The 27,143-nt window shown below is 47.6% G+C and overlaps 1 protein-coding gene across 7 annotated transcripts in view; it reads left to right on the top strand.

Annotated features, from left to right (window-relative positions):
- The window catches only part of PPHLN1 (periphilin 1), a 427,069-nt gene that overhangs the window by 304,933 nt on the left and 94,993 nt on the right, over positions 1–27,143 (top strand). For all 7 annotated transcript variants that reach the window (XM_069228844.1, XM_069228840.1, XM_069228838.1 and 4 more), the window contains 2 exons: positions 2,420–2,499; positions 26,750–26,878. In XM_069228844.1, the coding sequence (XP_069084945.1) occupies positions 2,420–2,499; positions 26,750–26,878 (209 nt within the window). The remainder of the gene's footprint in view (positions 1–2,419; positions 2,500–26,749; positions 26,879–27,143) is intronic.

Raw genomic sequence — 27,143 nt, 5'->3', positions numbered from 1 at the left:
TGGGCTTTCTGCCCCCCCCCCCTCCTGAGGAGCAGTGGTAATTACCCCATCTACTCCCCCCACCCCCTAGTGGGCAGAACTACCTTGTCCCCATTTATTTGGGGTGAGGGTATGGCCATACCCCTACCCTCTTTTATTTTTAAAAAAAAAATCATCCCAGGTGTCTAGTGGGCTTTCTGGCCCCCTTGGGGTCAGAAATGGCCATCAGTAATGTGCTCCTGCGGGAAACAACCCTTGTCCAAGGGACAGTTTCCCCAAACAAAACACACACACACCGATCCCTGGTGCCTAAGTGGTTTCTGCCCCCCTCGGGGGGCAGATGGGCCTAATAAAAATAGGGCAGAAATGGCTAACAGTAATGTGCCCTCATAGGGAGCGAGCGACCCTTGCCCAAGTGGCCACCCCCCAAACAAAACCCACTCACACAACGATCCCTGGTGCCTAAGTGGTTTCTGCCCCCCTTGGGGGCAGATGGGCCTAATAAAAATAGGCCCATCTGTCCCCAAGGGGAGCAGAAATGGCCATGAGTGATGTGCTTCCATGAGGAGTGTCCCTTGCCCAAGGGCCCACCCCCCACCAAACAAAACACACACACAACAATTCCTGGTGTCTAAGTGGTTTCTGTCCCCTTTGGGGACGGATGGGCCTAATACAAATAGGCCTATCTGCCCCCAAGGGGGACAGAAATGGCCTAAAATAATATGCCCCCATGGGGAACAGCCCTTGCCCCAGGGGCTGCTTCCCTTATGTAAATTAGTTTTTTTAAATCCCTGGTGTCTAGTTGGGCTAATTAAAAAAGGCCAATCTGCCCCCAAGGAGGGGGCAGAAATATCCTAATCTAATATGCCCCCATTGGGGAGCGACCCTTGCCAATGGGGCCACTCCCCTTATGTAAAATAAAAAATAAAAACCAAAGGGGGGCAGAAATAGCCTGAAATAATATTCCCCCCACCCCCTGGGGAGTGACCCTTGTCTAAGGGGCCGTTCCCCTTATGTAAAAGGGAATGTGAAGTGCTTCCGCTGCCATCCCTGCCCAGGGGGGCTAGTGTGTCTGTCTTCAAACTGCAAAGGTTTATGGTGCAGACACAGGACCTGGAGCCCATACGGTGAAAGTTCACCTGACCCAATCCAACAGAGACCTCACCTCCATTGTCTCACTAGTAAGATCTCAAAGGATGCCGTGGTCTCAAAAGTCCTTTGAACTGCCTGTCACATTTCCATTTCAGGAAGAAACAGTCCAGGACCAATGCCCTGAGTGCTGTTTGTTATATGAGCGAAGCACTGTTTTCTAAAGTCAAAGTCCATTCCCAAGAACACCAAAACCCAGAAGGGGAAATCATATGAGAGTCTGGGAAGCAGTGAAGTCAACAGCATCTATGGAAAATAATGGGCCATCTTAGTTGTGCTGCCTGGTTTGGTTTTAGCAGAATAAGCAGTGACAAGTTGCAAAAGCAATGTAGCATATATAATAATGACAGTGGTTCTCTGTGGCAGTATTTCAAATCCGTGTTCATGACATTCAGCATTAATCAATCAATGTAGGAGTAATTGCATCCCCTCTAAGCAATCCGTGCAATATTAATTTTAATGTGTGATCATATACAGCTGCAACGGATTCAGTGAAACATGTTTTAATATAAAGTGATTAACAGGTGATATGTGTTAAGTGCTCATTGTGATCGCACAGTGAAAAAGGTTGAGCATAACAATGCGATGTGCATGTGTATACAGTGAATCTACAAGACAATTCACTATCGTAGTTGAAGGAGTTATTTAACAGGTCTAATTTAAACATGTGATTCCTGACCTTAATTTGTCAAAAGTTTCAACAGATTTTCAGATGTTTAGTCATCAGAAGGTAAAAACCTGACAATGAGAAAATGATAGCACAGAAAGAAGTAAATCCCTGTTGATATGAAGATAAGGGAAGTTGATTCAGACAATTAGCTGTATTTATACACATAGAGAAGATGCAGTGGGAGGAGACATAAAAAATCTTTATAAGGCATCTGGTGTTGGGTATTTCAGCAAATAGCTAGGGACTAGAGCTCCTAAAGCAGAGTGAAACAGAGTATTCATAATCGGATGGATAAATGGTGACTGTATCGCGGTATGTAGGGGTATGTAGACTAATGCTGATCATACATACTTACAACTAAGACAGGAAGGGTTCACTAATTCACAGTTTTGAAGGATTACTTAGGCATACATTGGGAAGTGCCTAATAATGCTAATATTCAATTGGGAAATGGTAAAAGTGAAAGTAGCTTACTATTAACATAGTTATAGTAACTTTAATATTAACTTAAGCACTGTAGCGGTATGTTCCTGTGAGTTTATGATTGGAGAGAGCCTATGCTTAGTAGCGTCTGATTAATTTCAATGATAACTTTCATCTAATTTCTCAATTTTTTTGCAGCCAAGGAAAGGTCTAGCGTCCAGGCTTTAAAATCAAGAGACGCATCCCCGACAAGTTCAACATCATTACCTCCTTTAAAGGTAAAACCTGATTTTATACAAAATCAATTACTTTTATCTTTAGTTTTCAAATATTGATCTTCCATGGTTATTTGTAAATTATAAGAACATTGATGATATTTTCTTTCTGAGCTTCAGCAGCAATATTTGTAAGATGTAGTTGGTAACGTTTATGTGCAAAATACTCCATTGTGCATTAACTTAAGTGATACAAGAAACAAAGCTGCTTGGGGGTGTGGCTTGTACAGCAAAAATCACAGCAGCAAGTTAAACTAGCTTCATGCCACCAGGCCCACATCCTTCCTCATCCCCAGTGAGTGAAATTATACCCTCCACAGAATAGAGGGATGGCCATAGAACACTGACTGGAGCCCTGAGATATGGCAGGTATTTCCATGAGGCCATGGAGTAGCTGGTGAGCTGGCAGTGTGAGGAAGGCCTACAGGGGAAAACGAGGCAGAGCCAGCTTCCGGGGTGCAAAAAGACTGGGCTTGTCCCCATGCCAGAGCGGCCATCTGGTGGTGGGAGGAACTGTGAGACAAGCAGAGGCTAGACAGAGGCCACGGTGCGGCCGTGCTGCTGCCTTGATCCTGGTGTGTGCCATTGTCTTAAGACCCTGGAGCAAAAAGGACGACTGATGGGGGTGCAGCAGAGGTGCGGGAGGTGCAGAGGTGAGTCGGACCTTCCAGGCGGTGCACCAGAGACACAGCTGTGTGTTGCTGGAGCACCATGACTGAGCATATGTTTACTGGCCCCTGTAGTAGTGCTCAGTTGGCAGACTGGGCCTGATGCTGTTTCCCCTTCCCTCAAGACTCCATTTGTGGCCTGCGCCCCCAGGGTTCACCCTGGAGATGGTGGTTCCGGGCAGGCCATTGTATGGGATCTGGCCCAAAATGGTTAATTGCTTTCACTGGGGCAGCTTGTCTGAACACTGAGCGCAGAGGGGGGTCTCCCTCTTTCATCATTGCCTGGGGTTGGTGGCCCGAGTCCCATACTGCACATGAACTGAACCTGCATCCTGTTCGCCAGAGCATCCCTTTGGACTGGATGGCTGATTGCTTGTGCTGCCTCGTGGATCCCCACAGGGGCTTGCGGGTTGGACAGTTTGGGATCTGGTCTTTTGGTGAATGACAGTCATATCATACTACACGGAACCATGGTGAGGGATAAAATTCCCCCTCAAGGCAAGCAAGGCATGCTGGACAAGTTTGGCCACACAGCTTCAAAACCCATCAAGACAGTGGCGGGAAACAGAGTAGGACATCATAATGATACCCCGGACACTACCATGATTTTGGCAGCGATAAATCAGTCTGGCGAGGCACTTGTGGAAGAGATGGATGCAGTCGGCACCAATGTTATTACTGCTGCACCAAGACCTCTGCAAAATATTAGATAGAATACCTGAGGCAGAAGTCAAGGTCTCTGGTGAAGAGGATGTGGAGGCGTAGATACAGCAGAAGATCTCGAAGCTCTCTTCCATTGCCAGAAACGTAGCCGCAAGAGTAGAGGATGCGGAAAAAAGGACCCGAAGGAATAATTTGTTTCGTGAGGTTCCACAAGGAGTGCGAAGGGTCCTCTCATGAGGCGTTCCTGGACCAGTGGCTTTGTTGTATATTACCTGAAGCTTCCCTTTCCTCTTGCTTTGTTATCAAGCGGGCTTACAGGGCCCTGACCCGGAAGCTACACCTGGGGCTCCCGCACGGCCTGTTCATACAGCCTCCCCTGCAGCGGGCCTCCTCACGGCAAACCAGAAATAGGGTTGACCTGGAAGGGCCACGAATATTCTGTAGAGAGCTGGCCATGGCTGAGGAAGGGGCACATAATGCAGAGTCAACTGGATTCGCCTTACATGCGCCCGCGACCGCTTGAATGCTCCAGAGCACGAGCAGGGCTGTGGGAGCATTGAATTGTGAGAGATTCACTTGGCCCCTGCAGTGCTGTAAAACTGACCTTTGGGGAAAGTTGAAATATTTTCTTATATTCAGTTTTTATGGCCACAGGACTGGGACACCAGTAAAACGTAGGCCCTCTATCCCCACCCCTGTGCTGGATGAGTCCCGTCAACACGTATCTACTCTTGAAGCTATGCTGCTAGCAGTGAGCTTAGTTGGATTGGAGGGAGGCGTGAGTTAGGGCCCAGTAGCACTGATGCCCTGTTGGCATCAGGGGTTGGTCTTACCCACAATAGACACTTCATATTCTCAGAGTATAGGGTGGGGGGACAGGGTGGTTATGGTTATTTGTATTGTTCTGAGTTTTTGGTTCTGTTGTTGGTGCTGGCATTATACCCAACAGATACGGCCTCACACGCAGCCATGGAACCCAATCTCCCAACTAATGCCAGGTAGCAAAGGTAAGAGCCCCCTAGACCTGTTTCATTTGGTGTATTGGAATGTCACTGGTCTACGTGACAAGGTCACAAGAGACGCAGTTCTCTGAGCCGCCAGGAGACTACAGGCTGATGTCCTGTTTCTTCAGTAAATCCACTTACTGGGCAATATAGCTTCCTTTCTGGCCCGATGCGGGTACAACCAATCCTTTCACTCAGGGTTTACAAGGGGGGGTAGTAGGGTAGTGATACTAATCAAGGGACATCACCCCTTTGTAGTAAAACAGACATGGACCGATCCGTAGGGCAGTTATATCGCCATTACTTGTCATTTATATGAGAAAATCTTGACACTGGTAAATATCTATGCCCCTCTGCTGCTTACTACTTCCTTTTTAGAAGTGCTTACAAGACTCATTGGAGATCTCCTGTTTGGTTCCCTGCTGCTGGGAGGGGACTGGAATGAGGTAGTGGGTGATGCTCTGGGGAGGCAAAGAGGAACCGCGCAACCGCTCCCTGCTGAGACCATCCATGGACGCTATGGGTTTGTCAAAGGCCTGGCACGGATTTCATCAAGGGGAAGGGGACACTCAGAGGTGCACAACACTCTCCCTCCTGGATAATTTTTTCCTCCCCAAAACAGAGATGCACAAGGTGATCGACGTGCAGATCTTGCCTCAGGGACTGTCTGACCACTCCCAGATAATGATTGCCTTGCGCACTGCGCATGCCAGAGTGTCTTTTTGATGTCGATTAAATGCCTGGTTGCTTCGGGATATGATGCTTATCCCTCAAAAACAATAGACACCTACCTGACGCAGAACCAGCAGTCTGTGGGACCCCTTGACATTTTTTGGGAAACTCTTACCAGCTCTCAGGGGGAAATTATTAGTTACTCGACGAGAAAAAAACATAGAAAATGGCAATTCCTCTGAGGCTTAGAACTAGAAATTCAAACTTTGGAATCTTGTTATGCTCATAAGCGTGATCCCATGCTCAATCTCATTGCACCACATGCTGCTGGATGAGGCTAAAATCATATGGTTTGCTTCCCAGCCCCTTCTTTACCAGTGGGAAGATAAATACAGTCGGCTAATACATTATCTCTGCACTAACCTAAAACATCATACCCCAGTCATGTATCTTTTGGAATCCTCTGGCTCGAAAGTGACCGGAAAAAGAACTATAGCACAGCAATTCGCCTACTATTATGCTGACATATATATGCCTTGCGCGACCCCCTGTGTAAGTCACATATAATCCTTTTGTATCGTTCTTACCACTCGACTCGTCTGAGAGAGATGTTGGACGTGGAGCTTATGTCTGATGAGCTAACAACAGCATTGATTCACCTGCACTCTGGGAAAACGCTGGGACCCAACAATTTTTCAGGCAAATTATATAAATTATTTATGTCCAAATTCAGTGACCCTCCTGGAGGCGGTCCTGAAGAAGGCAGTAATAATCAGGCGGTTACCTCCTGACTTTCGTAGGGCAGAGATAGTGGCATTTCTTAAGCTGGGGAAGCCCCCGGACTGGTGCTCCTTACTGCCCTATTTCTCTCTTAAATACCAATATTAAAATCATAGTTAAGGCCTTGGCAACCGTCTACTTAGGGTGGTACCCTCACTGATCCAGCTTGATCATGCTGGCTTCCTGACCTGACGCACCACTATGTGTAACATTAGAAGACTGCACAATGCATTGGATTTAGCAGACATATTTGTTAGTACGCAGTCATACTACTGGCGGATATAGAAAAGGCATTTGATTCAGTAGGCTTTGCTTACCTTTTTGCTCTTCTACAGCGCTGTAACTTTGGGCCTAAGTTTATTACTTATGTGCGTCTTCTATACACTTGCCTGTTTGCCCAGGTCTGGGTGAGTACTGCAGTCTCTGAGCCCTTTGACATCTGGTGAGGCACGCATCAGGGATACCCACTGTCCCAGTTGTTATTCACTGTAGCCATAGAGCCCATTGCCAAATGGATTCTTATTGATGCTCAGGTGAGGGTGTTTGAATGGGGCCAAAGATCTTGGATAGGATCGTGTTATATACACCAACAATGCACTGATCTTCTTGAACGACCCTGGGACCTCCAATGCCAGGGTGCTTTAGATCATTCCGATTAGATTTTTGGTGAAATGTTAGGCCTCTCCGTTAACCTGGCCAAACCCTCAGTCTTTCTGGTTCCCATGCATCCCCAGAATCTTGCCTGGGCGCCCAACCTCCAAAAGGTTACACGCAGCTTCCAATACTTAAGAGTACATATTGCATACAGGGCTGCTCTTGGTCGTGCGGAAGGCTGAAGTGTGGTCTACTCTTCCCTTATCCTCTAAGGGCCGCTCGGCCATATTTAAAATGATGTTGCTCCCCTGTTTTCTATAACAACTGCAAACTGTCCGTACTCTCTGTCCCACTGATTTTTTCTGGAGAGCGCAGTCGGTGTTTCGTAGTTTCCTATGGAACCATGGGTTCCCTCCGCATAGCTCTTACCAAATGTTTAAAATCTACATACGAAAGGGGCATTGCAGCAGCTGGTATTGAATCCTACTACTAGCCCTCTCACATGTTAATTATTAATGAATGGTGGTATGCATGCAGGGTGATCCAGGTTATGCCTCAATAAAGTGGGCTCTACAGAGCACCCTGTTTCAACATTTATTGTATGGTATAAGTCACACGCTCCACTTCCCCTAGCAACTAAAGTAGTGCTCTAAAAATGGGAGACTGACTTTATGTAATGAGTTGGAGTCAAAGGCTTACAGAGTAGACACTGCTGTGGGTTGGATCTGTGCTGCATCATGTGGCGGCACTGATCGTATTTACCAAATGTGACATCATAGGTTTTTCTATGTTGACAGATGTAATGAAGTGCATTATGCTGAAATCGTACTCAGCCCTGCAGAGTGAATTCAGTCTACATCTTATCAGTTTTAAAGCTATTTCCAGCTGAGACATGCTCTGACACTGCACATTAAAGAGCTGGAGGAGGTCCCCAGATATAACCCTCTGGAAGCCAATCTTCTCCTGGGGGCAGTTAGGAGACCACAAGATTATACAGATGTATCGGTCACTGATACACCTTGTGCCGGACTCCTTTGCTGCGTTACTTGCGGCCTGGGAGAGAGATCTAGGGGCCGAACCCAGGACATCCCAAGACACTCAGCAATCGCAACGCGCCTCAGTTTTATACAATTGAAATACCTCCATAGAGTGTATCTTACCCAACATAAACTCTGGTCAGTGAGTGCGATTGCCACTCCCTCCTGCCTCCGCTGCCAGTCGCAGGAGGGTGACTTTATGCATACCTTATGGTATTGTCACAAGATACATACTTACTGGAACAGGATCCTTTCCTGCTTGGGCTTTGCGATGGGTTGGCCTATACCGTGGGACCCAAAACTGACAATATTTTATCACTGTTGACATTGAGGAATACCGCTATACAAAAACATTGCTGTGCTTGGGTCTTACAGTGGCTAAAAGAGATATTGCTCGTCATTGAAAACACTCCACCCTCGATTGATGAATGGGAAAAAAAGGTCTGGTCTGGTGTATGAGGAGAGAGCAACCGTTTATGAGGCTAAGGGTTGCCCCTACAAAATATATAAAAATTTGATAACGATGGGCGGACTACAGGGGAATCACCATTTCGCGTAGGGACAACCACTCAGCTGATTTAGAGACCGAAATTCACGTGTTTGGGGGCCAGTGATGTTGATGAAGGCTGGGTGTTTTTTTAACAACAAAAAAATAAAAGAAACGAAGTAGCTTAAATGTGAGCGGTTAATACAGAAAATGTACCAGCATAAAAACACAGTGCAAGCCCCCACTAGTTAGAGACTGTCTTAGTTATCATTTGGAAAGAAAACTAATATTTTTATGAATGGGAGAAGAAACTATAGCTTGCACCCCTGAATTGGACAGTGTTGTCATCAGTGATGTCATTTCAGATGTCATAAGCAGTTATCAGTGATGTCATAAAAAATTTCATGAGTGATTTAATATGGGAGGTCATAAGCAGTGCATTGCGAGTACCTAACTATAACGTCACTTTAACCTTTGTTTTTTTCAGTGAATTTCTACCTTTGTTTTTTATTTTTTTATATTTTAGCATTAAGTAAGATTTTATTACCATACGTAACTATGCCAAGTCTCCCCGACCCCTTTGGCTTTGACCATGCACAGTGTGGGGTTGGTTCTAAGACCTGGCATGTGGCCGGGCCCTGTGCCGGAACCCCTGTGGGTGACCGATTCCCTCTCTGCACAAGGTCTTTGGTGGTACCTGCACCGAACCACCAAAAGCAGCCAAACCCCTGGCATGCACTGCCCTTTTTTCACAATTATTTTCTGGATCCCACAGGACTCATGTAAGACTTACTCAGGAGAACATATATATATATATTTTTAAATTAGACCCCAGGGTGGGTTCCTCATGGATTTCTCCATCAGGATAAAGGGCTTCAGGGTATCCCTAGACTGCCACCTTATAACTATGTCTTGTCATAGCGACTGCAACATTTCTGTTTGTGTTGCTGCCAGCCAATCAGAGCGAGTGCTCTCAGGAGCCCCTCACTCCCAGGAGATGGCCGATGGGGGAAAAAAGGCCCAGGTGGCCAATTAGATCACTACATTATTTGAAGTTGCGTGCTTGCAGGAATCTTGCAAGACTCTTGCGTACCTGACCATCCAGATACCTATACATTTTGAATCTTACTTTCTCAAAAACTACTGAATTAATTTAAACCAAATCAGAAAAACGCAAGCTTTCTGGGTAAAGGTCTAGCTTTCTGGCATGGTATAATTCCATTCAGCGTTTTTGGCTGTAGTGCTATCTAAAATTTCCATATGGAAATCGCATGGAGAAATTGCGTTTTGGGACACCCCTCAGCCCTCCCCTTTTGTTCGGCTCCTGCCAAATAGATCACTCCAAGAATTTCCAGGAATGAGCTGTGGTGGATTAATTGTTTTTGGGAAAGCTATGTGACGATTCGTCAAATGGCACCAAAGTCAGCCCCCCCTTTCTGTCTCCTATGGAAAATTGCATAGGGGAAAATGCTACTTGGGACCTCCCCCACCCCCTCTTTTTTCTGCTGCCATCTTAGCAACTAGACAGACATTAACCAAATCGATTTATGCAGGACTGTAGGAGAAGTTTGTTGATTAGTTCTCTTTCTGAAACATACAACTCCTGAATGCGCAGTTATTGGATGTTCTGTTCTGTTTGGCACTGGCACTTATGTTTACGTGACCAGCCAACCATCTTCAAGTCACTTGTGCTGTGTTTTTGGAAGGAGCTGGCCCATATATTCTCCTTTTGTCATACTGCAGTAGGACCTTAATTTGGTACTTACATGCTTGAGGTGGACTTCCTTTGGAACCAAGCACAGTTGTTCTCTTTGTCGACTCATAACATCAATCCTCATCACCATAACATTGGCCAGGCGAGTGACCGAACACCAGGTAATGTCTGTAGTACATTCTGTCTACATTCTGTCTGACTGTCATTCCCCTCATTCTTTCTTTCCTGGATAAATTAGTCCTTAGGACGAAAGCAGTATTCCTGCTCATGGTGGTTAAGCCATTCCTGTAGCGCAATAAATTACCTTCCTCTGTGCGACGCCTTATCCCTCCATGGAGGAAGAATGGCTTCAACGCCTTGACTGTAAACGAGCAGTCAGCTTTTTGACTGTTTCTCTGTGGGTAAGAAAGGCAAAGGGATGCAAAACAGGACCATCTCAAGATGGATTGTGCTATGCATCAAGATCAGTTTTGGGCTAGCAAAGAAAAGGCATGCACACTCATTCCACAAGAGCGAAGGCTGCTACCATTTCCCTGGTGCATGATGTGCCCATCATGGAGCTTTGCAGGATTTTTTGGTCCGCGCCATTCCACAGACATCACCAGAGAAGGTGTAATACTTTGGTATCTGTTTGGTATCTAATCACAAGATAAGGAATCTTCGGTGAGAAGTCTCTATCAGAATAGCAAGTTCCTTTCCTTTGGTAACGCCATTTTTGGTAGAGACTTTGTCTAACACCAGATTTCTCGTCAACCCACCCCCCTCCTAGTTCTGTGAAAATAAGTCACATAGGCCCTCATTTTGACATCTGCAGTAAAAACGGGCCACCAAAAGACTTTCGCCGCGGCTACCATCTGTCTGCCATAATATGACCACAGCCGGATTTCCGCCACAAGAAGGGCGGAAATCCGGCTGTGGCCATACTGGCGGATGGCGGTAAGGTGGCGCTGCTGTGACCAGCAGCCCCACGCCAGTAGTCTGCCGCCAGCCGTATTATGACAAATAATACAGCCTGGTGGTGTTCTGCTGGCAGTAGCAGTACCCCATCCCGTTCCCTCCCGGAAGACCCCCTGGATGCAGGTAAGTTGGGCTTCTGACAGGGGAGGGGGCAGGGAGTGGTGTGTGTGTGTATGTGTGCGTGAATGCTGATTTGTGTTTAGTGTTGACTGCGTGCGTGAATGTATGGAAGTGTGAGTGCGCGTATGTATGGAAATAGGAATGCGTGTCTGCGTGTATGTTTTGAAGTGTGTGCGGATGTGTGTGTGTGAATGGAAGAATGCATGCGTGTATGTATGTGTGAATGAGTGTGTGGCTGCGTGTGTGTGATTGGGGGGCGTGGATGTGGGGGGGCTGGGGAGGTGTCTGAAGAGGTGGGGGGTGGGGAGGATGTATGGAGAGGTGGGGGCCTCCTAGCAGTGACAGGGAAGGAATTCCTTGTCACTGATTGGGCTTACCGCCATGGTTTTCGTGGCGTTATGAACGCCACGAAAACCATGGCGGTAGGCAGAGTCATAATCCTGCCAGCGGCACAATGGCAGCCTGCTACCGCCATGGAAGTCGGAGTGGTAGATTGGCGGGTTGGCTACAGCCAGCCCACCAATGTCCTAATGCGTCTCTTAAAAAGGTGTCATATTTGAAAGATCTGCACTGCTCTGATTTCCATGGTTTTGTGTCTGACTCATGGACAGAGATCAGAAAGAAATTGATATCAACTGCACTGAGGTGGCCTCAACGTCAAATGTGAGGTGGGACGGAGGCACATGATGCCATCTATCAACGTGCAAGGGAATTGCTTTCAAGTGTTCGAATCTAGTCTGGCACTTGAGGAAACTAACAAGGTGAGGAATCTGCTGTTAGATAGACTATGCCAGAAAAGGCGGTACCGAATCGAGTAACTTGTTCATTATAAATATCTTCAAATATATAGTCCTTCGATCCTCCGAATTTTAGAATTGAAGGAAGATTTGCTATTCCAGTTCATAAAATATACGCCATTCGACTAAAGAGCTTTTCTCCCTTTGTCTTTTGCAGATTCGCAAATCCGTCTGTGGATTTCTGAATCTGCCATTCCCATCGGCTGGCAGAGAACTGTCTTTTGCTGCTTCCATTACCCAACACAATGCACCAATCACCATGCAGGGGAAAATAATAAGAAAAAGCTTCTAAGGCGACAGGGCGATACCTTAATTTGTTTGCAAGAATTTGGAATTTTGGTCGAATAGAAGTTGTGAGTTATCGGAAGAGCCCAAATTATTCAATTACAGGCTTTTTGCTCACCAACTAAACCCCTTCAGTGGGGAGTTCCACAGGGTTCCCTCCTGTACCCCATAATCTATACGTGTGTCCTCTTTTCCACTAGCTGCAGTCTTCTATTGCTAAACCATAATTCTACACAGACAACACTTAATTAATATTCAGGCTGTCTGACCAAACAAATGACTATATCGCTGACTTCCCACCAGCCGATGTGGCAACACAGTACTGGACAGCAAAAAAACTTTTAAAGCTGTGTGCTTCAACATCAAATATGTTGTCCATCTACAATAAAGTCAACTTCACCAGTAAGTAGGATTTGTTACTGCCATACCAAATATGACAGGTCTGTTCCTCTCAGATCAGAAATTACAGTTTTAAAGCATAAAAGGGGATTTCTAATGCTGGCATATGAGAGGCACATGCTTCACAGTAGTGAAAAACAACTTTGGGAGTTTTTCACTACCAAGACATGTTAAACTTATAAGTACATGTCCTGCCTTTTACTTACATAGCACCATGCCCTGTGGGTTACCTAGGGTTTACCTTAGGGGTGACGTATGTGCAAGAAAAGGGAAATTTAAGGCTTGTCAAGTTCTTTTAAATGCCGGGTCGAAGTGGCAGTGTAACTGCACACACAGACCTAGCAATGGCAGACCTGAGACATGGTTAGGGGGCTACGTATGGGGGTGGCACAAACAGTGCTACAGGCCCATTAGTAGTATTTAATATACGGGCACTGGGCAGATCTAGTGCACTTTACTAGGGACTTATAGGTAAATTAAATATGCCATGTTTAAGGGAGAGAGCACATGCACTGTAATACTGGTTAGCAGTGGTAAACTGCCCAGAGTCCTAAAGCCAACAAAACGTAGGTCAGAAAAAGAGGAGGAGAAAGGCAAAAGGTTTGGGGTGACCCTTCAGAGAGGGCCATTTTCCAACAATCTTGCTTACTGAACAGCTGTACAGATTGCAGGTGAGGACTGTAAGGCTTAAAAGCACTGATATATTCTTTAAAAAAAATCCATATGATAAATATATAAATATGTTAATCATTTAGAAACTTTATGTTGCCTAATTTTTCAGAACACCAAAGGAAAGCATGAGACTGTGAATACCACAGGTCTCTGGGGAATCAGTCTTTATCAAATCCATCACAGACCTCACACTCCTGGTGTATGTTTCTTAGTAATAACTTAAGCCATTTTGCCCTTGGATTGGAATACTTCAGACAGTGTGTTTAACCATCAACTCACTTTGTCACTTGTAGCATTGTATTGTTCAGAACGTGTTAAGGCATGGGCAAATTGGGCAATTGCTCAAGGCTCTGCCTTTCAAGTTGTCCCCTGGTGTAAACAAAGGGACAGTAAATTTCCGCTACAATAACATTACTAAAAAAAACAGCTTCTTTTGCTAATTTGACAAGCACACTTAACAGAAACTAGGGTCAGATTTACTAAGGGTTTGTGCCAGGTCTAAGTGGCACAAAACAGCTTGAGTCCTTGCAAGTGTACTTACTAACTTTTGAGCTGGAAAGGTGCCATTTTCTCAGTTCATGTTTTGCACAGCTTTACTCCACTCAGCACAAAAAAGGTGTTATCTGGGTCTAGTTTAGGCATATTGTTGCAAGCACCCATAATTTTTTATGCAAATCCCATGCCAATAAGATAGCCAGACCGGGCTTTGCATCAAAATTAGTGTCTTCTTGATGCAGGCACCAACACAGAGAAATATTTCAATTGCTCCGCAATCCACACATTTAATATTTGCTGCACAATCAAGCATATTTGCCTAGGGATAGGTTTTTGTTCTGGAAGGATATGCTTCCAGTACAAATCCTATGCTAAACAGCACACGTATACACCTCTATACCATGGTGCAGCCTGTTTTTGCACTACGGGAAAGATAATTAGCAGTAGTAAGGCATTTTTGAATAAATATGGCTCAGTGTTTCTTTCTCCTCCCTGTGCAGCACAATGCAGCAACTTTAGTTGCTGCACTGCGTTGTCTTATTAAAAAAAAAATATATATATATGCCCAAAGCATGATTGCCCTGCCCAACCTCAAACCTCTCTGGCAGTTGGTAGCAATTAAATAGAAACTTTGGTGGTCATTACAATCCTGGCGGACGGTGTTAAAGAGGCGGTAAGACCGCCAACAGGCCGGAGGTAAAAAAAATGGGTATTATGACCGTGGCGGAAACCGGCAACAAAGACAGCCACTTTAACACTCCGACCGCCACGGCGGTACAGACAAACAGCGCAGCGGTCACTGCCAACAGACAGGCGGGAGACAATGTACCGCCCACAGTATCACAACCTACCAATCCGCCACCTTTTCCGGGGCGGATTCACCGCGGATAAAAACACGGCGGAAACAGCCATTTCAAAGGGAAAACGCTCACCTCTACACACTCCACGAGGAAGGAGGGCACCATGGAGCCGGAACTCCATATTCTTCCAGCACTAGTCTTCCTGCTCCTATACGACGATCATCAACGCAGACGGCGAAGACAACAGTGAGTACTGCACCTACGACATAGGGGAGATGGAGGCAAAAGACAGGGACACACACATGCAACACCCCCACCCACTACAACACACACACCAATGCATATCCAAACATTACAGTAACAACCCCCAACCCCCCCCCGGAAGAATGCAAAGACAAAAGGAAATGAGTGGAACCATTGTAATATATCAAAATACAGTAACCAAATAAATACATATATATATATACACATTAAACAAAATATACACCACGATTAGTAGTGCAGGTAATGCCCCATTCATTGTCCGTGGACCACTGGGCCCAAAATGCATGGGCGAGGCCCACACTAGATACCTGATCAAAACGGAGAGAACACTGCTGGGGCATCAGATATAAATACAACAGGCACCTCAGGGGGAAGGGAAGTGGGGGCACCTCAGCCGGATGAGTGCACCACGCCAGATCCACGAGGGGGCTCCATGCCCATTGATGTATCCTGGGGAGTGCAATGCCACAGTCTCTCAAGTCTCTACAGTGGGTGGGTTGCCCACTGTACCATCCTGGGGAGTGCAAAGCCACAGTCTCTCAAGTGGATAACAGTTTCCACAGGTTCTGGAGGGGGACTGGTGCCCAGAGTGCTTCATCCTGTGAAGGACAGAGGTAGTGGATGCTGTTCTCCACTGGTTCTGCAGGGGGACTGGTGCCCAGAGTGCTTCATCCTGTGAAGGACAGAGGTAGTGGATGCTGTTCTCCACTGGTTCTGGAGGGGGACTGGTGCCCAGAGTGCTTCATCCTATGAAGGGCAGACAGAGTGGATGCATGTCTCCACAGGTTCTGGAGGGGGACTGGTGCCCAGAGTGCATCACTCGGACCCCATGACGGTCCCAGTTGCGTCACTGCCCCTGCCGCCTATGGGCTAGCGGTGCTTGCGTTGGCGGTCTTTGCCCTGTTCAGCGGTGCTTGCCCTGTTCAGCGGTGCTTGCCATGGCGGTCTTTGCCCTGTTCAGCGGTGCTTGAGTTTGCAGTTTCTGACGTGTTCAGCGGTGCTTGCCCTCTTCAGCGGTGCTTGCCATGGCGGTCTTTGCCCTGTTCAGCGGTGCTTGAGTTTGCAGATTCTGACCTGTTCAGCGGTGCTTTCCCTGTTCAGCAGTGCTTGCCATGGCGGTCTTTGCCCTGTTCAGCGGTGCTTGAGTTTGCAGTTTCTGACCTGTTCAGCGGTGCTTGCCCTGTTCAGCGGAGCTTGCCATGGCGGTCCTTTATTGCCCAGCTGGGCTGGGGCTGGCGGTCCTTCATTGGGCAGCTGGACTGTGGCTGCCGGGGCCCTCCTGGGCAGCTGGGCTGTGGCTGGCGGTGGCCTCCTGGCCAGTGACGATCGGGCTGCCCTGGGCACTGACTCTGACGGTGGCCTCCTGGCCAGTGACGATCGGGCTGCCCTCCTGGGCACTGACTCTGGCGGTGGCCTCCTGGCCAGTGACGATTGGGCTGGCGGTGGCCTCCTGTGCAGCGGGGATGATGGCGGTCTTCTCCGCCGTGCTGCTCCTCCAAGACTTTGGAGATTTCTTCTGCCCCTTCCCCATCTTGGGAGGAGTCAAAGCTGAGTCGACACTCCTCCCGGGACCCTTGTGAGCGGCTTTGCTGGCTGGAGTCTTCACCCTCTCCCGCCGGGCACTGTCCAACTTCTGGTGCTTCACAGGGGGGGACTGGCTGTGCTGTGGCTCCGTGTCACTCTGGCTGGCCTGGTGCCCGGTGCACTCCACATACCTGTAACAACAGGCCCCACTGGTACCAGAGATTTTTTGGCTGAGGTGCTAGTACGGGACCTATGATTTGGAGGGGGGGTGGGAAACAGGTCAAGCTTGGTCAGGAAAGGTTTCTTAGGAACACTGAGACAGGTAGCTGAAGAGGGTTTGGGAGTGGAGGAAGAGGTAGTGGTTGTAGGAGGTGTACGTTTGGTGACTTTGGGTGAAGGTGCATGCGCTGGAGGCTGTCGTGAGGTGGATGGCTGTTGGGTGGGTGTGTGCCTGCGTTTGTGTATCTTGGGAGGGGGCATCACAGACACACTGGGAGAGGACACAGGGGACGTGTAAATGGTAGTGGGGGTGGTGAGTGCACGTGAGCGTGGTGTGGTGGTGGGTGTGCTGGTGCGGGATGTAGTGGCTGTAGTGGTAGTGCATGCAGGTGAGAGTGTGGACGACACTGGGAGGGAGGAGGGGGACACAGTGGAGGCAGTGGATGTTGCTGTGTCTGTATGTGTGGGATGTGTGGTGCTTATGTTTGCCTGAGCTTCCCTTGTGTGTTGACGTGTGTGCATGCTGGTCTGATGGTGTGCTTGGGATTGGCTGGGGTACAGGGGATTGGGTCTGGGTGGAGGAAGTTGGAGGGGGGAGGCTAGAGACAGGGACAATGGCTGCCATCAGTGCTGAGGCCAGAGTTTGCAGGGTTCAATGAAGGGCAGCCTGACCAGAATGAATGCCCTCCAGGAATGCATTTGTGTGTTGCAATTCCCTTTCTACACCCTGGATGGCATTCAAAATGGTAGACTGCCCAACAGTGAGTGACCTGAGGAGGTCAATGGCCTCCTCACTGAGGGCAGCAGAGGTGACAGGGGCAGGGGCTGAGGTGCCTGGGGCAAAGGTGATGCCCACCCTCCTGGGTGGGCAGGCACGGGGCGAAGGCTGAGGGGCTGCTGGGAGGGCGGTGCTGGTAGGGGGGGGTGGCGGCTGTACCTGTAGAAGTGGGGGGCACAGATTTTGCCGCCACCACAAGGGAGCTCCCATCGGAGGACGAGTCCGTGTCGCTGGTTGCAGATCCTGTGACCGCCGTGAAGCTCCCCTCGCCCTCCGTTCCACTGTTGTATTCCGAGTCCGTGGTGTGGCCCTCCATGGCCATGTGGGATGCAGCTCCCACGTGCTCCGGTGCTACTGTACCTCCGCCTGATGATGCTGATGCACACAAGAACAGGGAGACCACAAAAACAGGGGGGGGGGAACAGAAGAAAGACAGGTTGAGTGCATGGCTTACCGCTACAGTTGGCGGACAATACAGACACAGAAGCCCCCTGCACTACGCCGCGCTGTTGGGCTCTACAGATGCAATTCCTGGGATATGTCCTATATGGCTATGGTCGACATCTGCACACATAGATGACCCAGGGGCATGTATACCTGTACTTGGCACTCTACAGAGGTGGGGTGGGGTGCCACATGGCCTGCATTACGGAGGGGCCCAGCCTACGGAACTCGCCCTGGCCTAGGGAAACCCACAGCCCTCCTTCCCCACCCAGACACCTTCACTGCGCGCAAAGTCCGTTGAAAGATGTTGTACTCAGCCCCTTGTGTCTGCTGTGATGCCCTCAAGCGCCCATCCAACTCAGGGTAGGCCACCGCCAGGACCCGGAACATCAGGGGGGTCATGGTTCGACGGGCACCCCTCCCACGTTGGGAGGCCATCCCCACCTGAGCCTCCGCCGTCTTCTTGCTCCAGCGGCGAATGTCCTCCCATCTTTTCCGGCAGTGGGTGCTCCGTCTGTGGTGGACCCCCAGGGTCCAGACGTCCTTGGTGATGGCACGCCAAATATCCTTCTTCTGGTGGGCGCTGACCTACATGAAATGTACAGGGGAAGAAGAGAAGTCATTACCAACTGCACCGTCGAAGTGAGTGGCCCACATCCCTAGCCTTGCCATGTGGCACATGCATTCACAGTCCTTCATGCACGCAGAACTGTGCCCCCTTCCTTCTTACAACCAGCCCTCTCCACACAGGCATAGCCCATACAACGTGCTCCCTGTGTACTTACCTGTTGGTCTGGAAGCCCGTAGAGTAGTGTGTACTGGGGGAGGATCCCGTCCACGAGCTTCTCCAACTCCTGTGCAGTGAAGGCAGGCGCCCTTTCCCCAGACGCACAAGCCATTGTCTCTTCCAGACCGAGGTCACAGCAGCACTTGCAGTGTAGGTCCTCTCCTGTTGAAAATCAGGTATCGAGTGATTGAACAGCTAGAAAATGGCGGTCACGTCCACAGCGGTGCGTACCATCACCGCCGGCGTACATCGTCATTGGCTCCTGGGACCCATAGGGTCCAATGTTAACCAATGCAGCATTGCGCCGCGGTCTCCGACTGCCTACCGCGACAGTGTAGAACGCCAGCGCAGTTACCTCACATCCCATTGTCCCACTTTAGAGGTCAGGCAGCCGCCATTTCAGGGGCCCACATGGCCTGATTCACAACTGCGTCACACAGACCTAGGCCTTGTCGCACAACACAAATACAGGCCAGATTCTGTGTATGAATGGTGTTCTGTGTAAACTGTGGGTACATACCTCTGAGTTGTTTGACTCTGTGGTCGCTGTTGTCCTTCCTAGGCACCGTCCGCTGGGACATGTGACGAGATGTTTGGAATCCTCCGGTGTACCGACCACTGGTGGACCTGTTGACAATGGAGGAGCAACATTTGATCATCACCTACAGGTTTGACCGTGCCACAATCCAGGAACTGTGTACCCAGTTGGAGCCAGACCTGATGTCAGCAATCCGCCATCCCACAGGGATCCCCCCTCAAGTGGAGGTGCTATCAGTGCTCCATTTCCTTGCAAGTGGGTCATTTCAAACAACAGTGGCCATGGCATCAGGGATGTCCCAGCCTATGTTTTCCAACGTGTTGTCCAGAGTGTTGTCTGCCCTGCTGAAACACATGCGGAGCTACATCGTTTTCCCTCAGGTGGAGGACTTGCCTACAGTTAAAGGTGACTTCTATGCCCTTGGACATATCCCCAACATCATAGGTGCCATTGATGGGACCCATGTAGCTCTGGTCCTCCCCCCCCCCACACACACACACACAGGAGTGAACAGGTGTACAGGAACCGGAAGAGTTATCATTCCATGAATGTACAGATGGTATGTTTGGCAGACCAGTACATCTCCCAGGTTTGGCAGACCAGTACATCTCCCAGGAACATGCTATGTTCCCTGGCTCTGTGCATGACGCCTACATCCTGCGGAATAGCAGCATCCCTTATGTGATGGGTCAATTCCAGAGGTACCGGGTGTGACTATTAGGGGACTCTGGTTACCCCAACCTGTCATGGCTACTGACCCCAGTGAGGAATCCCAGGACCAGGGCAGTGGAACGCTACAATGAGGCCCATGGCCGGACTAGGAGGGTGATCGAACGCACCTTCAGCCTCCTGAAGGCCAGGTTCAGGTGCCACCATATGACAGGTGGTTCTCTAGTCTACTCACCAAGGAAGGTGTGCCAGATCATCGTGGCCTGCTGTATGCTTCACAATTTGGCTTTGCGACGACAGGTGCCTTTTCTGCAGGAGGATAGTCCAGATGACGGTGTTGTGGCAGCTGTGGAGCCTGTGGACAGTGATGAGGAGGAAGCAGAGGAAGAAGACATTGACAACAGGGACTCAGTTATCCAGCAATATTTCCAGTGACACACAGGTGAGAACACATTCCTGCCCTACTACAAGTACTTTCACACTTCTACCTCTATCCTGTCTGTCGAATTCAACCAGTATATGGTACCTGAGTTGTACATTTCCATTACGGTTTCACAGGTGTGGTTTCCAATGTGTGTCATCTGCTTACATTCCTCATGGACTTGAGATGTGTGACATAGGTATGTTGACATTACATTTGAGAACGCATTTTGTCACTGTCATTGCTAATACACATTTTCAAAATCACAGACTGACTCCAGATTGTTTTGTGCGTCAAGGGTGTTTATTGCAGTGCTAAATATTGGAGGGGGGTTGTAAAATGGTGAGGGGTGGTGGTGGAGGAATGTCCATGGCAGAGTCCAGTCTATTAGTCTCACAGGTGCATTGCCCATATGGGCATAGGAAGTGGAGCTGGGGCAGTTCCAATATGGACAGGGTTACAAAGTGGGAAAGTAGGATGACAATCAGGGTGGTCTCAACTCTTGGCGGGGGTCTTGGCATCGTGCTCTGTCTTGTTCCTGGATCTCAGGGACCGTTTGCGGGGTGGTTCTCCGTCTGCAGGGGGTGTGGTGCTGGTGTGGTGGTCCTGTGGCGGTGCCTCCTGTCCACTAGCGCCAACGAGGTGGTGGGCAGTTTTTCGTCCATGCTAGTGTCAGGGGCCCCTTGGAGTGCCACAGTGTCCCTCCTGGTGTTAAGTATCTCTTTCAGCACCCCTATGATGGTGCCCAGGGCGGTGCTGATGGTTCTGAGTTTCACCCTGAACCCCAAATACTGTTCCTCCTGCAGCCGCTGGGTCTCCCGAAACTTGGCCAGGACCGTTGCCATCGTCTCCTGGGAGTGGTGGCATGCTCCCATGATGGAGGAGAGGGCCTCGTGGAGAGTGGGTTCCCTAGGCCTGTCCGCCCCCTGTCGCACAGCAGCCCTCCCAGTTCCCCTGTGTTCCTGGGCCTCCGTCCCCTGGACCGTTTGCCCACTACCACTGCCCCCAGGTCCCTGTTGTTGTTGGGGTGGTGGGTTATCCTGGGTTCCCTGTAGTGGTGGACACACAGCTGATTGACGTGTCCTGGGTACGGAGGTATGGGCCCGCTGGGTGGGTGCTGTGCTGGTGTTACCAGAGGGTGGAAGGTCTGTGGTGGCCTGTGCCTGTGTGAGGGGAACCGACTGTCCCGAGGCCCACGATGGTCCGGGCTGGTCATCTGGATCCAGTTGGACAGAGCTGCTGTCATCACTGTGGGCCTCTTCTGTGGGTGGGGTGGAGATGTCTGGACCCTCCTGTCTGGTGACGTTGGGTAGTGGTCCTGCAGGGGTGTAAAAGCATGATTATTGCATCTGTGTGTGTCATGGTGTGCAATGAGTGGGTGACCGTGTACCCCAGTGCTTGCACTCCTGTGTGGGGTCTTGTGTGATAAAGGTTGAGGGGGGTGTTATGGGTTTGTGCAGTGGGCATGCTTTAGTGATGGGTGTCCATGCTTTGTTGTGTCATGCAGGGCTTGGTGTTGGGATGGGTGGTTTGTGTTAGTAGTACATATGTGAGGAGTTGGAGTGATAGGGGAGGGGGTGAGGGTGGGGGTCTGTGATAGCATGCAGGTAGGGTGGGGGATATGATAGTTAAGATTTGACTTACCAGAGTCCATTCCTCCACCGACTCCTGCGAGGCCCTCAGGATGCAGAATAGTCAAGACCTGCTCCTCCCATGTTGTTAGTTGTGGGGGAGGAGGTGGGGGTCCGCCGCCAGTCCGCTGTACTGCGATGTTGTGTCTGGAGACCACGGTACGCATCTTTCCCCGTAGGTCGTTCCACCTCTTCCTGATGTCGTCCCGATTTCTTGGGTGCTGTCCCACTGCGTTGACCCTGTCGACTATTCTTCGCCATAGCTCCATCTTCCTAGCTATGGAGGTGTGCTGCACCTGTGATCCAAATAGCTGTGGGTCTACCCGTACGATTTCCTCCACCATGACCCTGAGCTCCTCCTTCAAGAACCTGGGGTGTCTTTGCGGTGCCCAGGGGTGGTGTAGGTGATGTGTGGGGTGGTGTATGTAGTGATAAGAGTGGTGATATGTAGTGGTCTGTGGTGTTTTGTGCGTGGAAGTAGTGTGGGTGATGGTGTTGAGTGCCTGTGGCTGCTAGTTTGTGGATGGTGGTGTCTCTCTCTGGCCTTCTTTCAGATTTTTCGGTCGTAGGGGTTTGTGGGTGATGTGGGTGTGTGTTTTTTATAGTATTGAGTGTGTGGGAGTGGTGTGTGTATGTGTATCAGTATCAGGTGTGTGTATTTCGAATTGTTCAATGTTGTGGTGTTTTGGAGATGTGTGTGTGTTGGGAGCGCGGCGGTGTGCACCGCCAATGGAATACCGCGGTTGAAAGACCGCTGCTTGGATTAGTGGGTCGTGATAGCATGGGCGTATTTCTGTTGGCGTGACGGTGGAGGTTTTATTTTCTCCATTTTATCACTGACCTTTGGTGTGGCGGACTTGTGTGGGTGTCTGAATTTTGTCGGATTTCGGGATGTGGGTCATAATAGCTGTGGCGGATTTCCGCAGCCACGGCGGTGTGTTGGCGGTCTTCTGCACGGCGGTAAGCGGCTTTTACCGCCAATGTTTTAATGACCCCCATTATCTTTCTGTGTCATTTCTCTCTCCTTACGTCTCCCTATCACTTCTGCTGTAGCCCTCTTTCTTGACATCTCACTCTCTCTACTTCTGTTGGTATCTTCATCCTCTCTTTATCGCTCCGGTGTCTCCATCTCACTTTTGTCTACCACACATCCCTCCCAATATAACTAAAATACGTCACTTAACCTAATCTTTCTCTACCATTCTGTAATGATCTCGTCCATCATTGTATGAATCTCTTTGCCTATGTCATTACCTATCACTCTTGGTCCCCTCCATCTGCCTTATCTCTCTCTTGTGTCCCTCTCTCTGTACCTCATTGCTCTTTTTCCATCTAATTCACCTGTATCTGTCCATCATCTACATCTCTTATCACATATCAGAAAAATACTCAAGAGTTGTCTCTTTCCTTCATAACCACCATATTCAAACAGCTATGGACTGCATATGCCTCTGTTGATAAATATGTTTTATCTGATTATGTGTATATTCTAGTTATATATAGTTCTTTAGAAAATATGTATCGCTACTGTGTCATAACAATAAACTACACACATACTCTTTAAACCTGTTTAACTATGTATATATATATATGTGTGTGTGTGTATGTTATTCTATGCTTAACATGTTCATAGGTCATTGCATAACGCCTAGATGAGTTGTTATACTAGATACTTATAAATCCCTGCTCTCATTTTATATCACACTCTGTCTACCCATCACCATATGTCATGTCTCTATCAATCTATCCTCCATTCCCACTCTGGCTCATCCCAAATCCATTCTACTACTTTCATCTCCTAAATAACCCTGCCTAAGCTCTTCCCTCCTCTTCCACATCTAACTCACCCAAAACTCACTTTACTACCATGATCCTCCAAACAACCCCACTAAATTCTCCCTCATTTATCCCACCCTGCTACTATGATCTCCCAAACCCTTTCCACAGACTCTTCCCTCCTACATGCCCCCTTTACTCATCCCAAGCCTAAATCCTATTACCATAAACTCCCAATTAACACTTCTGGATTCTTCCCTCCTCCACCCCTCCATTACTCCATTCAATCCAACTCAAACTCACATATCCGCGCCTCAAAATAATTCATAATAATACTAAAACTGTACTCATATTTCCCTATACTAATCCATCACTAATTCCTTTTGGGTTCCGGAGTAGCGTGCTACTCGCCGAAAAGCGCTTTGACGCCTCGTCAGGGGTAGTAAGCTCTATATAAATACTATTACAATACAATTTAAAGGGACAATACACTATGGCTACCAGCACTAGGTGAGTGCCCTAAGCCAGCAGGAATCTAAGCATTATTCTGGACTCTACTATCCATAGAAAATGAAAGCATTGCAGTCACTGAATTTTACTTTTTCCATTTTAAAACTTTGGGCAGGGTTATCTCTCATTTTCACACAGGGTCTTGCTTTCCAATGTCTTTATCCAGCCTAGGTTGTACTATGGCAACTCAGTGTATCTTGGCCTCCCAAAGAAAAACATAGCAGAATTTCAGACGTTAAAGAACACTTGTCAGGCATTTATTCAATGTGAGGTAATTGACCATGTCTCAGAATACCTCAGTCATTTCCATTGTCTCGCCATCAGCAGTATAATTCAGTTTAGATCTACTTGTATAATTCACAGAATATTCTATGCAACAAGTTCAAAATTCTTATGTGACACATTTTTTTAATATGTCCCTGTCTGAAAATGTAAGTCCACTACCTACCTGGAGTTTGTAGGAAAATGATTCAAGCTCAAGAAACAAGGCAGAATATTCTCTTAGGTGCGAGGAGTGACGTTATGGAACGACTTACCCGTGCCCATCCGAGCAAAACCGCATCTGCAAAACATGGCTTTTCACATTATAGAGCTACACTCTGTATCAGGTTCTCTACATCACCCGGGGTATCTGTGTATGAGTAATAGTGCACTTTAAAAAAAAACTTAAATAAATATTTTAAATTGATTCTAACGCAAAAAATGTTTTTCCTTTGGCACAGTCTTTAATCTTGTCAGGGAGTTGTCCTTCACTCCACCAGAAAGGGTGCAGCATATTTTATAAATGTTTGCACAAATTACACCAAACTACACCTAAATCTTTGATAGTGCCAAGGCAAGTAGTCCCCGTAGTTTCTTGCATTTTTGTGGGAATGCATGCCAATCTCCAGATTAGTCCCTCTGGTGGATATTTAAGACTTCAGTAGAGACAGTTCTTCAGCAGCCTCACAGACAAGATATGGACTTCCCATTCTTTGATATGTCAGTTTCATTGCTGGTATGACCACAGTATTCTTGAAAGAGCCATTTAGCCTCTTGTGAGTGCAATCAAAGATCGTGACTGATGAGTCTACCATGACGTGGGCTCTAACTTATTTGATAGTACCATCAATGGTTTTTGCCGTATCCATGGGAAGACCTTCATCGTACATCTGCTGTAATTAAAAACTGCCCTCCTCGCCTTCAAAGCTTACCTGTAGTACACAAACAAGGTCCTGACAGACAGTATAATAACCATGCGTTATTTAAGGAAAAGGGATATGTATGTGCCCTAGGTAGTGTACAGAGAAGCAATACAGTATACCCTTGAATCAAATAGAAAGAGTACTTGAGGTTTCATTAGTTCATCAGTTCATCCATTGGGATCCTTTGATGACAAATGACAGCAAACTGCATCTTCCTCAAATGGGAATTCCCAATCGTGGATCTACTTGTAGAACAAAACATGCAATCTGTTCTGCTCTGAAGAGTACCCACGAAACTAATTTCCCTTCAGTTGCCCCTAAGCCTTCCCTTTTATTCTTGTGATTCTGTGGATAATACAAAAGATCAGGAGGCAATAGCCATGACTGTAATTATGTTTGCCGTGCTGAGCTGAGCATTAAGACTGAATACTCCACTAAATCCCTGTGGCTCATTTACAGTACCATCATAGCCAAAAAAAACAAAAGTCATGGGAGCATTTTGCATGAAAACCACCTTAGTTAAATTATTGCAGTGTTCATTACAGAATCAAAAGTACCCTTTGGCCAAACTCTAATGAACAGAAGCACGGATTTGACTTGTACCTAGGTGAATGGTGACTATATGTGGTTTCAGTAATTTTCTATTTTCCATGATGTAATTTATACCTAATATTTATTAATGTAAGGTTTTTCAGTGAATCAATTACAGTTGATGATAACAAATCTATGGTTACAGTTCAACTTCTTATACAAGATGGAAAGATGTATTGTCGCTAACATCTTTGTCTCCTTTTAATGTATGTGCAAAGAGGGTCGTTGGTGTGTAACTCCTTTTCATTTCCTTTTCCTTTATTTGTTTTGGACAATCGTAACATTTTTGGATATAGTGAAGAACTGCTCACTGGCAAATTTTTAATACAGGTTGAATACATTTCACAGCAGTCGTCTGTCATTTTTTGAATCTATGTTTAAAATACTTAGGTCATACATCCCCCAACCACAATCAGCACCAGTGTTTCACAATTCTCCGCAGACTTTCTCAATTTGCTTTTTTGAGTTTTTAACTATGTTTCTGCCCTCCCTGTTTTATATTTTCACATCATTTAAAAATCAGTGTATGTAGCGAGACATTCTTACATTAATGTTAGATGATTCATTCCTGTTTTACATCTTGTGGTCTGCTCCAGAAAAACATATTCAGTTGAATTATAACAAAAGGAGGAGGCAGAGGGAGTAGCAAGCATATAAAGACCAAAGTGTACTTGTGTTTGGCTATATTATTGGTTCTGTTGCTCTACTTAGAGCACCTGGATTATGTATTTTAGTTTTCCTTTTAGTACTTATTTGGTTGTTTTTCATTTCAGGCTACCAACCTTGAAAAGGGATCTAGGCCAAGTGATGATGAACTCATAGAGGCTGCAAGCAAATGGGCGTCTGAAAAGCTGGAGAAAGTTGTTGAGGACAACAAATTGCCAGAAAATGAAGACAAATATGTAAGAAAGGTTCATTTTTCAAAATACCTGGTCTGTTGCTGAATTGGAGGGCTTGGCAGTCCTAATGGATACCGGGATGTTGTTCCAGATTCCCGGTACTTAAATGGAGACCGGTGCATAAATGGAGAAGGCCTTTTGCCTTGTTTTCTATTTTTTTCACTTCTTGTCCTCCAGTCTGATGGTGTCCTGGCTGTGTATGTGTTTGAAGCCTCAGGTCTGCTTTACAATCACAAACATATAGAATGATGATAGCTTGTCAAGCTTA

This window comes from Pleurodeles waltl, chromosome 4_1, assembly GCF_031143425.1.
Source record: "Pleurodeles waltl isolate 20211129_DDA chromosome 4_1, aPleWal1.hap1.20221129, whole genome shotgun sequence".
Taxonomy (NCBI): Eukaryota; Metazoa; Chordata; class Amphibia; order Caudata; family Salamandridae; genus Pleurodeles; species Pleurodeles waltl.
This window is presented reverse-complemented; position numbering and strand designations above follow the sequence as displayed.